We start from the raw sequence: 14,991 nt of genomic DNA, 5'->3' as shown, positions 1-14,991 counted from the left end.
ATATAATGTACATTCCAATTTGTATATTCTATGTTAATACCTAAATGCTTAAAACAAAATAAAGTTGTAAAGTAGGTGTATCCTAACAAGTAAATAATATGAATAACATAACAAACAAGTATAGGATAAATTAAAATCTAAATCAAAATAAAACATAAATATTGTTAACAAAATTAAAAGAAAGTTTTAAGTCAAACTAAGAAAAAGTTACATATTTTGTAATAAAAGCTGCACAGTAATTGCTTAACTTAAATCAAATATTAAGCATTGAAAATTAAAAGTCATAATTGGGGGTTAGTTTTTTCAATACATTGATTTTTTAAAACGCTTTGAATAAATTAATTAATTGCAGAATGGGTAAGGATATTTTGAAAAAAAAAATGTGTTGTGCAGCTTTGGAACAGCTTAGCTTTATCGAAGGTACCAAACACAATTTATGTTTAGGGTTAAAACAAAGAAAAAGTTTCAGAAAGTACATTTCAAATTGATTTTTTTTATAACAAGCTCATAGCAAAATACATTAATAAAAATATTTCAAACAAGAGAAGCTAGTCAATACTGAACACTTTCAAGTAAAGAAATTAAAAAATTTGATTTTTTACTTGCTTAATTGGTTTATATACTAGTGTGATGGTTCATTTGTAGATTTATCTATAACTAAGCAAATGTTTGAGATAGTCACCTATATACACGTCTCTATACAACCATAAAAAATGAAATAATATTATAAATAAAAAATATAAGTACTTTAAAGCAGTGGCACAGTTGCCACCAAGGGTAGTAATTTGTGGTGTCACCATTCCTCTTAAAAAAAAAAAAGTTGAATGTTGTGCAGTTTCTATAAACAACTCATTCTAAATAATAATGTTACAAACATTTAAACTTAGCTCTAATATACATTAATTAAAAAAAAAAACCTGTTTGATCTATTTACTATACAAAATAAAATATATTGGGTTCATTTTTCAGAGTTGAGGTATTTATATTTTTCATACTTAAATTCATTTTTGGTGTCACCCCTCCCGAGGGGGGGGGGGGACCGGGTTGCCCACTCCAAGTGATGCTACTGTTTAAAGTATACACAAATTTAATCAAAATGTATTCAATAATAACAAAAATGTCTTCAAAACTTATGATTGTTTTGTATTTCACTAGAATGATGGAAGAAATACTCATACGACAATTAAACAACCATGTATATATACATATAATACGCAACTTTCAAGAAAAGTATAGACAAAGCTAAATGTGTATTAAAACATAAGATTGTTCTTAATGAGGAATACACATTTTTTTTTTGTCGTAAATATTCATACTTTAAGGAGAGGAAGACATCAGCTAGTTTCTTTCTCGATACTATTTCAATTTGAATAATAGCTACTTATATAAAAACCTCAGAAATTTAAAAATACTTTTACATTAAGGCAAACCACTTTTATCTATATAAATAAATGAATGAATAAATAAAACTGCATAAAATTTAAAATCAAAGTAGTTGTTTTTTGACTTTAATTTGAAATGTGCCTGTATGAATTAAAGAGTTTAATGGATGATTGATATTATGCAAGAAAAAAGTGTATTCAAAATAAAAATTTTTGCCTTTCTTTATTTCTTAGTTTCCCGCATTTTCTAGGTCAATGTTGAATTGTTGATAAAAGTGAATGGTAGCGAGTTTTGATTTCCCACCCCCTGCTATTGTTCTAGTTTAGTGTTAGTGATTTTTTCCAACTAGTATTACTTGGATCAGGGGTCCCCAACCTTTTGGGCACTGCAGAGTACATTCTAGATCACCCATCAGAAGGTGGGTGTCATTTTTTTTTTGTGATGAATAAATTATTGAACAATAAAACGCAACCTGTAAAAATTATTTTTAATATTCTTATTTAAAATAATTACTAAATGCATACAAAATCTCCATTGAACAAAAATTCTTTACAAAAGATATGAATGTCATCACATTTTATTGGCCATTTTTTCCTCTATCAAGAGGCATGATTAAATTTTGGCGGATAAGCAGTCGTCAGTGTGTGCGTCTGTGAGTCAGCATCTTTAGTTTAAGTTCATATTGTTCACTGTCGAAAAAAATTATTCACACACATATGAGAAACTGAAACATGATTTCATTTTATGTGCTACTCTTTTCAAGAAAGGATATTCATACTCCTCTCAATTGTATTCTTGAACTTCTTTCTCTTTGGTACAAAATGAAAAATAGTTTAGTCGCATTTCAATTCTTGTGCTTTTATCCCCCCCCCCCAGTTTTGGATGCCATTTTTATTTTTATGCAGCTAATAATTAAAAATGAGATTTTATATTGTCATCATATAGCAGCAGGAAAGCATAAAACAATCAGCGGGCACAATGGTGGCCTTGGGTTGGGGACCCCTCACTTAGATGTTATCACTTGGCTTGATTGAAAATAATTTTATTTGAAAAGCAACCACAAAAAAGAAAGATGCAAATGCTTAAACTAGGAAAATCTCCATTCACCATAAATGCCACTTAACATGTTCATCCATTAGGCACTTTAATAACAAAAAACAATAACAGGTATAAATAAATAAATAAACAAAATAAAAAAATAAAACATTGCTTTGGTAAGTTTTGCAAATATACATAGAAAGTGGTTATTATCAAAAATGAAGACTTTTGACAAACCTAAGTTTAGTGCAAAAATAAATTCAGCAATTAAACATCCATGGATTTGAAAACTAGGTATTTTCGGTGCACATCACGGAAACAAATTGTCAACCCTCTGACTGCACATTTCATGCAAAAAAAGAAAAGAAAAATTATTTTTAAACAAACAATCTCGAACAATTTCTTAATTTGTCTAACTCATTCGAGTTTTCCCTTTATTTACTCTTTATTACTCTTATTATTACCCCATTCGTTACTTTACAATACCAAGTAAAAATGTAACATATTGATGAAGTTTAAATCATTTAGAACTCCATTTCAAAGTAACAAACATAGGTAAAATATAAATAAAAGGAATACATATTTACATATAATAACAAAGTATTCCTTTAAAACACATATCACTTTCACAATTATACAATCAGAGGGCAAAGGAATGAGAGGTGTTGAACACTGATAACATTCACACAAAAGTTGATGAATATTTTATGGATAAGATCCAATAATATCTAACAATGAATCTATTAAGAATCGCTAAGAATTTTTGTTTCTCAACAATATTCAATAGTATGTAAATATACAGTAGGAATTAACATCACCAAATCAACAGAGAAAACAATGTTTAGTATTTTTATGTAAATTTGAGAGAAGAAATGAAAAAAATATTCATTTAAAAATATGTGTAGAAATGAAAGATTGTCCTTACTTTATGTTGAAGAAAAAGGGAAGAGTATTTTATATTTCAAAATATAATGTGTATGCAGTTTGAATATGTTTGTAGATTTAAGTTTTAAAGATGAAAAGAAAACAGTTAAAATTATTAAAAGCCAGCAGAAAAAGCTCCATTGTGATTTAAATGAGCATTAGATAATATTAGATATCTGTTTATAAAAGAAAAATTATGTGCATTGGAAAAACAAAATATATACATTTCTAATATTGATTTTCTTTTCCTTTTTTTCCAAAAATAAAATAAATAAAATAAAACAAATTAATCAACTTATTTACCATACTCAGAAGTCTTTTAACATTGAAAAAAATACTATGTGTAACATCAGCAGTTTATTTCCAAATAAAAGTAGACATTGACGGCACAAGAAATCAGAACATAATTTTCAGAGTTGAACTTTTTTAGAAGGTTAAAGGGAGAGAAAAAAAAAAGGTTTCTGATTTTTTTTTTTTTTTTTTTTACACTTTCCCTCAATTTTTTTAAACACTACCTTTCAATGCTTAAGTAACCATTTTTCATTCCAAGAAAAATGACATTCAGTTTGCTTTCAGATTCAATTTTTCCCTCCAAAAATTATTCAGTAACAAATAAGCAAAATAAAACAAATTAAGAATTTTATTCAGATGAAAATAAAAATTGGTATATAAAATGCCACATTTGTTTTGTTTTTATTTATAATTTTAGCTTTTAAATAACAATATATTCAAAAAAAAGAAAAAAGAAAAAAAAAAGGAAAATAAAGTAAATGAAAGCCAGGATTACTCCTGAAGCTGAGACAATTAGGGGAAATTGATTTACCTTGAAAAAATAAGTTAACACAACAATTAAACAAAACCAAATAAAAATAAATTAATACATTTCAATAAACACACAAAAAAATTTTTTTTTGGTACTTTAAAACATGTATTCTAAATTTATGAATCAAAGTGTTGCTTTTTATACAACTTCTCATTGACGAAAAGATAGTTATTAATTTAATAAACTAAGAATCAAATATCTTGCAACACTTTAGTAACAAATACAGAATTCTAAGAGTACTTTTTCTTCCCATCATTATGCAGTTTCAAATGAATCAAATAAAATATGTTTTCCACTAACTGAGTTTTTTTAAAAAAAGACAAATTTTAGATATAGCAACTTTGTTAAACAAAAAAACTGTACATAGGAATATATAACTTAATTATGCTGTAGTAATTTTTATAGGTTGCACATATGTTTTAGAAACAATGTTCCACAGTAAAAAATCAAATCTCTAAGTAATAACAATTTTTAAAATAGCTAATTTAAATTCACTTGTGAGTCCTCACTCTGACTTTATATTTTTGTTACAAAAAGAGCTGGAAACCTTTCAGTTTGAAAAAATATACTTTTTCAATGAAAGCTATCAAATCAATTAATTACGAACAGAAGTTAGTTAAAATTTAAATTACAGAAAGTGACAAAATAAAAAATAGATAAAGAAGTTTGATTGAATCTAGTCTTTTCAATGAAAAGCCAATGCTAACCGACTCTATTATTTTCAAGAAATATAAATATCAATTTCAAAATCTCAGTAGGCATTTTTAATGCTTATGTGCTCTCCTACAACTTTCATATGTCAGCAAATCTAACCGATTATATGGCACTGGCAAATCTCTCTGTCAGCAATCAACTGTATGGGACATTCAGTATACAGCAATTTCCCATCACAACCGAACAGCCTTGAAGATATACAGAAAATACCTTTCAGGAATTTAAATTCAGTTTAAACCTCTAAATTGCTGAGAATCTGTATCAGACCCATCCGTTCTCAGGGGCAGTGCTGATTCGTGGGCGAGACACTCGCTTCTTGTTCAAGAGGGGTGGACCGGAGTTCTGCGATGGTGATGTCACAAGACACGATGGATGAGAACGAGATGATGACCGAATGTTGCATATCCGAAAATCTGTTTGGCCTGGTAGAATTGTTGATAAAAAGTTCTTCGCATTCCTTCGGGTAAGTAATCGAACAGATAACACCTGCAAAAAATAAAAATTAGGGCACTCAATTACTTTTCAATATATTAACTTCATACTTTACATTTAAAGAAAATTTGGTTTAACTAAAGCGCAGTTGAATGCATCGCAACTCAAATCATCTGTGAAGCTCAATATATTCAAATCCAATTATTGGAGGAAAACTAAAAAATACTTTAAAAATCGGGAAAAATTAAAAAGAAAAAAGTGTGTATGTGTGTTTGTTTACTTAAGGGTCATTCTTCAAAAAGTGTGACTTTTCTGTCACACCTTTTTACAGTAAAAACTTTAAAAGGAACAATTCATTTAAAAATGATTTTTAATTTTATCAAAAATATATCTATTTAAACCTGCCAACAATTTTTAATAATAATTTTTATTTTAGTATACTTTTGGTTCACAACATGTGAATTCTCACCTCCATGCAGTGGCATAGCTAGGGTGGGGCAGAGGGGGCGATCCGCCCCGGGCGGCACTTTTTTTGGGGGGGGGGGGCAACTTCACACTTTTGATGCAAAAAAATTCAATGCATTTTTCTAATGAGGAAATCATACTTTTGCTCCTCATTTTTGGAAACATTTGGCCATCCGTTTACACGACCGAAGGTAGCCTACAATTGGTATTTGAAATTTCGGAATCGAAAAATTTCCATAAAGCTCCCAAATGTTCCCTCTTCTCTTTAACGTCATCAAAGATAGCCTAAAATATATTTTAAATTTAAAATATTTAGGGAGGAAAATCTAGTCTTTGTTGGAGTTACAGGAAGCCCTTGCACCACTAGATACAGCCTACATATATATGTTTTTCAGTTCAGTCAAAAAACCAAGTCTTTACAGCACCCCCGAACCTTCCTCAATCTCTTCACGTAATCCAAAGATAGCCTAAAATTGCTTTTTTAACACTTCAATTTCGGAAAATTTCCTTGAGAAATCCTGACCCCCTAACGTCAGCAAAGACAATTTTTTTTTTTTTATCCAAAATTTATTTGGAGATAGCTCCAAGTATCTTTTTTATTAGCTTTTCTAAAAATTACCTAAAATTCCAAATTTTGCTTTTGGAATTTTTCGGTGGGGCTCTGAATTCCTTTTTTTTTTTCTTTTGCATGAAAAATATGAAGAAAAAAAAGTTTCTTTTCTTAATTAAAATATAATTATCACTTAAAATACTTTTGTTTTGACTGCTTAATGTATTAACTATTTTCCATCAAAAGGGCAGCAAATTGAGGATCCGTCCTGGGTGGCAGAAAGTGTAGCTACGCCATTGCCTCCATGGCATGTCACACACCTTGTGCGACTGTTTATGTTGCTTAATAACTTGTTTAATTAAAAGTATATAGATATTTATTATTACTCTCACAAGTGTCGCAAATGCTAATTGTTTAAGTATATTTAATTTTTTAATATTGTGTTTTAGTTTGTTTTAGTAGGCCAAGGAGTAATGTCACACAATAAACTCTCACCTTCGTTACCTAAACACAAAACGCCATTTCTCATTAACATGTGGCAGTAATGACATCAAATTTTATTTTCCTTGATACAAGGGAGCCCCCTTGTTTATTTTCAGCCATAGTTGAAGTTGTGAGATTTTTGTCGAAAAACAAGAAGATAGATTTTGCTTTAAGAACTTAGTGTGGTTATTCGGACTTCTCATCTCACTGAACTTGAATTTCAGGGATATAAATGAATGTAAAAAAAGAAGTGTTTTCATATGCTTAACATGTGCAGATACAGATTGTAGCAATGATGGAAAAAAAATTTCCTCAAAAATGTATCTATTAGGCCTATATTAATGGAAAATTCCTCACCTCTGTATATCTCACCTCCGTGACAGACCTTAACAATGTCACTATTTCTGAGGTGAAAGTAAATGATGGAGGGGAAATACATCAATTATAGGCATTGTACCAACATTAAAAATGGCCAAAATGTCCTCAAATTTACTAATTCTGTTTTTTTTTTTAAATTTACATTTGAAACTACTAATTAAAGCATACTTTAATTAAGAGAGCTTAATATTATATATTCCCGCTAATCATTAAAATAGCTGATCATTTTTGCACAATTAACTACATTACTACTTTGATATTAAGTTGGCCTTGATTTTTAAATACTAAAAGTTTTCATTTTTTTAAAATGTATTTGAACAAGGCATTATTTTAATTTTTTAAATTTATCTATGAGTAAAATAATTGGAACTTAGCTGAGTCATTGTTTATGGTTACTTCTAGAAGGTAACACTTTCATGTAAGAATTAAAAGAAAAAAAAAAGGTTTCGAAGTTGAAAAATATTTGAGTTCAAAAGTTGCGTTTTCTGGAGAATGACCCTTAACTGTCGGCAAAATGTAGGGTAAACCAAATTTATGCATAACATATTAGTTACTGACATTGTTTCCAGGGTTACGTCATGTGACACCACTTATGGACAGCAATTACTAATTGAAAATTTTGATGACCCTTATGCAGTTCAAAACAGTAACAAAAAAAAAACTTCTGATTTTTTTTTTTTTTGGTTTCTTTCCAATTTAGTACAATACTTGAGGTTTGTCATTTAAAATGTTCTTAAAAGTAAAACTGCATTCAATAATGTAAATTTCCTGAGTTGAATTGATCTTCTTTAAATTGGATTTGAAAATTACAAACATACTGCACACACTACACATCACATCTTAATATATAAAAATCTTCTGTGCGGATGTTTGTCACCATAAGGCTTTTAAACAACTGGACCAATTTTGATCAAATTTCTTGTGTGTAATTAAGTTGTGGCAAGCATGGTTTCGAAGCGCAATGGATCGAATCGGAAACGTTTCCGTTAATTAATTAATTTAAACATTGGATGGTTATATTTCCCAAATGATTAATATTTATTTTAACCTATTGTTGAGCGAGAACTGAAATAAATATTTAACCCGTTTCCAAAGGAAAATAAGAAAGCCAGCTCTGCTTTTTCTAATGAAATTTCCTACTGTGATATGTCAATTGAGAATAGATAAAACGTGAATAGAGTGAAGCCTTCACATTTTGTAATGAAATTTCCTACTAAAGTAAAGTACTGTGATATGTCAATTGAGAATAGATAAAATGTAGAGAGAGAGAGTGAAGCCTTCATTTCTTAAAAGAAACGATTTTAGTTCCCGTGATATATTTTAAAGTAAAGTGCTGGAAGGTTTACGCAAAACGTGTGTTCTGTCATTGTATTTGAAAAATATGACCGGATCGGTGCTTTAGGTTTTCCTAACCAAATGATCAGAAAGTACCGTACCAAGCAAAATTTGTTTCTCGGCTGAAATCCATCTGAGTTTTGGCATCAATGTCAAGAATACTTTAAAGATTATCTAACTAATCAGTACATTATTAAAAGAAAAGATGACGGAATTTAAAGACGAAACAAATTTTATTTTCGTCCAGATAAATTACAACAGGGTAGTTCTGTACACAAAAGATCAGTGCAGTCCTGGAAGATCGCTATCTTCGGTGGAAAGAATAAATTAGGCAATGTATGAAGTTTAAAAAGTTTTTGTTCAAAAGATCGGACCGCTAATCGGTTGGAGTTGGCTTCGCTCACTGATCGGCTGGGTTACGGTAACGTTGTGAATTGGCGACTTCGGCTATAAACAATAGAGTTGCGTGATCATTTGTTTACGTTTTAAAGCTACTGTTAATGTAATTTATTGTATTTTTTGTTTATTTGGCAAAACATTTCAAAATTGCAAAGAATTGTTTTTCGTTTTTAAAGAGTGTTTAGTCATTTTAGTTGAAGAATGTGTTTATTTTACATCGAGAGTGGAGATAGGGATGAGTAGTTTTCGCTTTTTCAGAAAACTGTTTTTACCTTGATCATTTTTCTAAACAATATCCTTTTGATTGCTTTATTCTTTTTCATATGGGGGATGTTGCAGCGGGATTTCCCGTTTGCTCTAGATCGGTAGTTTAATTTTTACACTTAATATCTAAGGATGCTTTTTATCCTTCGAGTATGGGTGAAGAAACAAAGCATCAAGTACAGGAGAAAACATAGTTAACAAAACAAGTGCTTAGTGGGCATTAGATAAATCAAGTTGTAATAAATATGCGCATTCTGGCACTATAGCAGCTTAAACCATTTTTTTTTACTTATTTTTTTTCAACAAAAGGGTTCAAACACTTGATAGTTAATTGAATTTTTTTAACTTTTCAATTTACAAAGTTTGAACAGAACGACATCTGTCGGGTCCTCTAGTAATATCATAAATTCTTGATCACATTAAAAATAGCAACAGTAAACCAACAATTTGGAGTATACAATTCAATTTTGTTCTCATTATCCTAAGGGTTCAAGAAAGGACAATATAAAGAAAATTACTGGGTTTTCAAGATTAGATTATGATTCTACAATCACTTAATCAATGAGATATAAGTTCGAACAAAATAAGTGAGCCAACAGGTACAAGATTCAGATATTCCAGTTTATTATGAAACTGAGTGCTTCAAGTCTGGAATTCAAAACAGGAGATATTACAAGATATGCTTATAAGTAGCTTAAACCTTAGGTTAATTCTGGAATGAGAAAAAAATTGCTTTTACACTGTTGTATTAAGAAAAATATGTAGTATTAAGACAATATTTGATGATTTTTAATCAGATTATCATGACACTAACAAAACTTACTTGACTTTTTTTTTATTTTATCTTGTTTTTAGTAATGCAATGACTAACTGTTTTATGTACTTATACATATCTTCTGACTATGAAAGTTAGATTAGTTTGAAACTAAAATTTTAAAAGTTTGAATTTCTTGCATATCGTTATCTCAGTTTAGGAGAGCAAAACAATATTTCCATACCACAGTGATAGCAGCCCCAAAAAAGAGAAGCAGCATGCTCCACCATTTTTCTGCAATCCACTTTTTCAGAATTGCTACTCCTTCAGGAGACATCAACAAGTTGCGCAAAGTGGCTAAAGGACCAGAGGGATCAATCTGGTAAAATAAGAAATGAAATTAATGCCAAACATACAGATAAATGCATGAAAAAGTTTGAACCACATAAGTGCATCGAGTATAATTGCTCAAACTGTCTAAGTCTTCAGACTTCCTTCTGGGAAGTTTAAAGTTTACTATTGCACAGAAATATTAAATGAGAAAATTAACAAATTAAATGCACAAATCGGAAATTGCAGAAGAATAAAAAAGCACTGTGGGATGTCTTACAGTGCAAAGTTCACTTTTTGCATTGCTCAAAAGGTTAGTTTTTAAGACTAAGACAATCGAAAACAAACTACACTAAAACCTGTTTTTGTGCAATTCTTTTTTTGTGCAAATTACCAATAGTTTTTTGTTGAAAAAACTATTTTTACAGCTACTCGTGAAGCTTTGAACATTTTTTTATGTGATTTTTTTTATGCGGTCCCTATCCACTGCATAAAAACAGGTTAGAGTGTAATTAAAAAACAATGATTATCTTCATTAAATTATTATTCAAGTCTTTTAACAAAATATCACAGGGCAACTATAATCACTGGACTAAGAGTTGTTATGAAATTTAGCAGATTAAAGTATAATAGCACTGCTTAAACTACATACTTCTCTACATGACTGATGTACATCACAGTAACCATTATAATTATCACATGGAGCACCAGGTTTAGCATACAAATCTGGCACATCATATGGAGGTAAGTTCCATTCAAAAGATGACCTGAAAACATGATGATAACAAGAATTAGTTCAAACATCTGAACATTGTTTCACAAAAGGTTAATAATGAACAAAAAGTTAATGATGAGTGCTATCAGGAATGGCCACTTGGGGGGGGGGGGGAGGTCAGTGCACAGGACCATGCCAGTGAAATTTTTAGGAGAAGGGATGTTTTGAGGGACATTTTTCTCTTTTTTGGGGGGAGGGGGAGCTCTTGCTCTTGGGGAGGCTGGAAGGGGGGGGGGATGCGTCTTTGCTCTAGGGCTGATAGGTACCACTGAATATTTTATCATCCATTACAAAACAAAATCATATTTGGTGCATGAAGTTAATGGAAGAAAGCAATATTCTTGGGTTTGAATTATTTTTCGGTGCACGTGTATGACTATACATTCTTTTTAGATTCTTTTCATAAATAACAATTAGAAAATAACATTGAAATTCAGGGCCGGATTTAAATCTGACTAGGCTCTAAGCTCTCTCGGGCGTGGGTGCCCTTTTGTAGTTGTGATAACTTTATGTCAATAGCAAAAGAAGGAATTAAAAAAAAAAAATGAAACAGAACCATGATTTTTACATTTTTGATGCAGGCTGCAGCAAGGAACTGAATTTGGTACATTTTGACATCTCCTCACACTTATTCGAAATTTTCAAACTCAAGGCTTACAACTACATTTTTCAAAATTTTCAATCACTTGAAAATAAAATTTATCTTTTCGGATTCCTTTCATTTTTTTTTTAGGAATGAATCATGTAATTTTTCAGGAATTGGGGCCCTATACTATAGCTAGTTTAGCTTATAGGAAAATCCAACTGTAAGTGGGAGACTTAATTCTTTTTATCAAAAGCATTGATAAAAGTCACATTAAGTTTGTAGCATTACAACTTGATTAAGATAGAAATACACAGCAAATAGCTTTCAGAAAAAAAAGTTTCATACTTGCAACTAAGTTCATCACCAGGAATTTTGCAACATAACTCACAAGAACGAATTAACGGGTCATGGTAACTCCTGATACACTGGCATGATTCCAGCCCATAAGCCATACAAATTGAGCCAGTACATTCCTGTAAGGATAAATAAATTTACACAAAACTTAAAAAGAAACAAATTATTAAATCATTAGTATGAAAGTAAAGTTTTAATTCTTTTTTTTAAGTAAGAATTCATGTCCTTATTAAATTTTTTTTTTGTTTTTTTTGTTTTTTTTTTTTTTTTTGAAAATATTTCAATGAACATGGTCACTTAAATTTTAATTTGAATTGGAATACATTTCTGAAAGAAAAAATTATCTTACTTAAAATTTATTTTCCAGATAACATGTTTCAATAAAAGTTTTTTTTTTAATCTGATGCAAGGTAAAATACTTAATGAAACCACTCATTGAAATTACTAAATTTTTACTGATTTAAATGAAAACCTAAAATAAATTTTTCAAGATTTTTCTCATTTTTAATCAAGATTCAATTATTGTAAATGGAAAAAGAAAGTAGTTTTCAACTCCTCCTTCAGAAGCTTCTTTCCCTCCTTTAATACGTTTTGTGAAGCAATTCTAAATGAAAAATTTGCACTAATTTTGAAAAAGAATATCAAACGTATGGTTCTGATTGGAGCCAAAAACGAGGTAAGTCGAGTTCTTAAATAATTATGCTGTCAAAAGTTTAAATAAATAGTATACATACTAATCATTGTTTTAAAGTTAAAATTAGAATGATTAAAAATAAATGACTAATTTTAATGGAAATGAATACTAAAAATATTCAAAGAGAGGAGGGGGATCACATGAGTATTGTAATCATTGAAATAAAAAAGTAGTATATTGTGCAAGGGCCCCCTATATGGGGGGTGGCAAGTGGGGGTTCAAGCCCCCCCTCCGGAAACTAGAACTTCCTTTCTTTTAGTACTTCTTTCTTTGCAAAAATGTAAAAACATTTCTTCTCCTGCCGTTAACGAATATGTTATTTAAAATGTTGAATTTTATAAACCCAAACCTGTACCAAAATCAACTTTCATGGGGAAAATATCCTGCTAAACCATGAAGAAAATATCTGAGCGCCCCCCCCCCCCCTTAAAATTTTGCATATGGATGCCCATGTTATTGTGTGAATGAACCCAGAGAAATTTTGTTCACTCCTATTTTGAGAAATTGAATATTTATTTTAAAATGAAAATATTTATTAATATTGGGCATCTCTTTGCCGCATTCTCAGATAGAGTTCTTAATAAATTTAAAGGATCCAATATCTACTTCTACATAGATAGTATCTAGTTAAAACATTTGGTATTCATTTAAAATAAAAATAAATAAAAATAAAAAAATATGCAGAAAAGGAATATTAAATCATAAAACTATACAGTTTTGTATAAGTTAAATAAGTACTTGCATTATTACAGCTGTGAGAAACATACACGCATATTAAGTTTAAACTTGGAGACACAGTTGTTTTAAAATCTGTTAGTTTTGTAGAAAGAAAGGGAGGTGGGAACAAACAATTTTATGATTACCACCTGTTTATTCAAATTACACAGATTGAGAAAGATATTTGACACAGCTTAAATGAAAGAACAAACATTTTCGAAAACAGAAAAATGCTGATTTTTTTCTTTCTTTTTTTTTAACTTAGTAAAATAACATTAAAATAATAATAATAATAATACTCACTCCATTATAGCACACAAATTCTTCGCTGCACACCGTTTTGTTGGGCTTCTTTGTGGACGGAGGACAAAGAGGCCCTTTACCAGTGAAATGGTTAAGGAAATTGTATATATTATTAGAAGCAAAATATATAAAGGTTATTACTGTGTATCCTGTGCATAAACAGAGACAGAGAGAAAAAAGCAAGGGTAAAAAAACGAAAAGAAAAAAAATGGAAAGTAAAATGTAAAACTTTATATTTTCATCATAAAATATTCATATTATGTATTAAGTTATAAAACTTAAAAGAAGAAGACCAAACTCTAGTTTGTAAATATTAACCAAAATAAAGTTGAATAAATATCTTTGCACTTGAAAAACAAAATAAGAAATAACAATGTAAAACGGCAGATTACTGCATACATGTGTTTCAGGGTTACAAGGAACCTCTTTTCAATGCAAATTCTGCAATTGCTTTTTCTTGCAATGTAATCGGCAATTTTGAGCAATTAATTTTGTTATTACAGCTATATATTAAGTAACAAAAATTTAATTCAGTAGTCAATTATAGCAATAATGCTTTGTGACATAAACATCAAACATTTTTATAATTAAAAAATATATAAATTTAACTGACGGCAATCTTCCTCAACTATATTTAATCTAAATTTGCTCCAAATTTTTATTGTACTGAAAGAACATAAATGAAACATTTGGTAATCTGCATGGTTTCCAGGGGGTAAAACTGTTAGGAGGGTCAAAAATACTGACTTTACTGACCAAAATTTATAAAATACTGACCAATACTGACTAAATTTAAAAAACTACTAAATCTAAAAGCATTATCAGCTCCCAGACAACAATTTACATGCATATTAAAAAGCTAAATAGGCATAAAAAATATTTATGCAATTAATTAGAAGAAAAAAAAATAACTATAAAGTTCTACAGCTTATTTCTGAACAGTAATGTACAATACAGTAAAAGAGAAACAACATTAATAGTTTCAAGAAACAATTTCAATTAATGTGTAGCATTAACAATCACATTACTCAAAAAAATACAACTAAAAGTATACTGAAAAGTCTTAATTTAGAGCAAGATATTTCTAATCTTACAAATATCATGACCATAGTTAAAAGCAGAATTAATAACACTTTTTAAAGCTTCAATACTGGAAGATAAAAATTTTGATTGAAAGCAACTAAAGGATATTCGCAATAGCTTGCTGTTCTGCAACCATTGTCTTCTCTACAAAGAACCCCATACTTCAAACGGCAATCATGAGAGCAGCAAGGACCTTGACTAGGGCTT

At 29.6% G+C, this 14,991-nt stretch overlaps 1 protein-coding gene across 1 annotated transcript in view; it reads right to left on the bottom strand.

Moving 5' to 3' along the window:
* Positions 1 to 3,408: 3,408 nt before the first annotated feature.
* LOC129219954 (disintegrin and metalloproteinase domain-containing protein 10-like) overlaps positions 3,409 to 14,991 on the bottom strand; it is a 207,348-nt gene continuing 195,765 nt past the window's right edge. Inside the window, exons 10-15 of the mRNA XM_054854271.1 lie at positions 14,893 to 14,988; positions 13,702 to 13,783; positions 11,979 to 12,106; positions 10,925 to 11,039; positions 10,187 to 10,321; positions 3,409 to 5,368 (exon numbers count right to left, since the gene is read on the bottom strand). Coding sequence (XP_054710246.1) covers positions 5,144 to 5,368; positions 10,187 to 10,321; positions 10,925 to 11,039; positions 11,979 to 12,106; positions 13,702 to 13,783; positions 14,893 to 14,988 — 781 coding nt within the window. The 3' untranslated portion in view covers positions 3,409 to 5,143. The remainder of the gene's footprint in view (positions 5,369 to 10,186; positions 10,322 to 10,924; positions 11,040 to 11,978; positions 12,107 to 13,701; positions 13,784 to 14,892; positions 14,989 to 14,991) is intronic.

The sequence above is a fragment of the Uloborus diversus genome, chromosome 4 (genome assembly GCF_026930045.1).
Source record: "Uloborus diversus isolate 005 chromosome 4, Udiv.v.3.1, whole genome shotgun sequence".
Taxonomy (NCBI): domain Eukaryota; kingdom Metazoa; phylum Arthropoda; class Arachnida; order Araneae; family Uloboridae; genus Uloborus; species Uloborus diversus.
The sequence above is the reverse complement of the archived record's forward strand: the minus strand, read 5'-3'. Positions and strand labels throughout refer to the sequence as shown.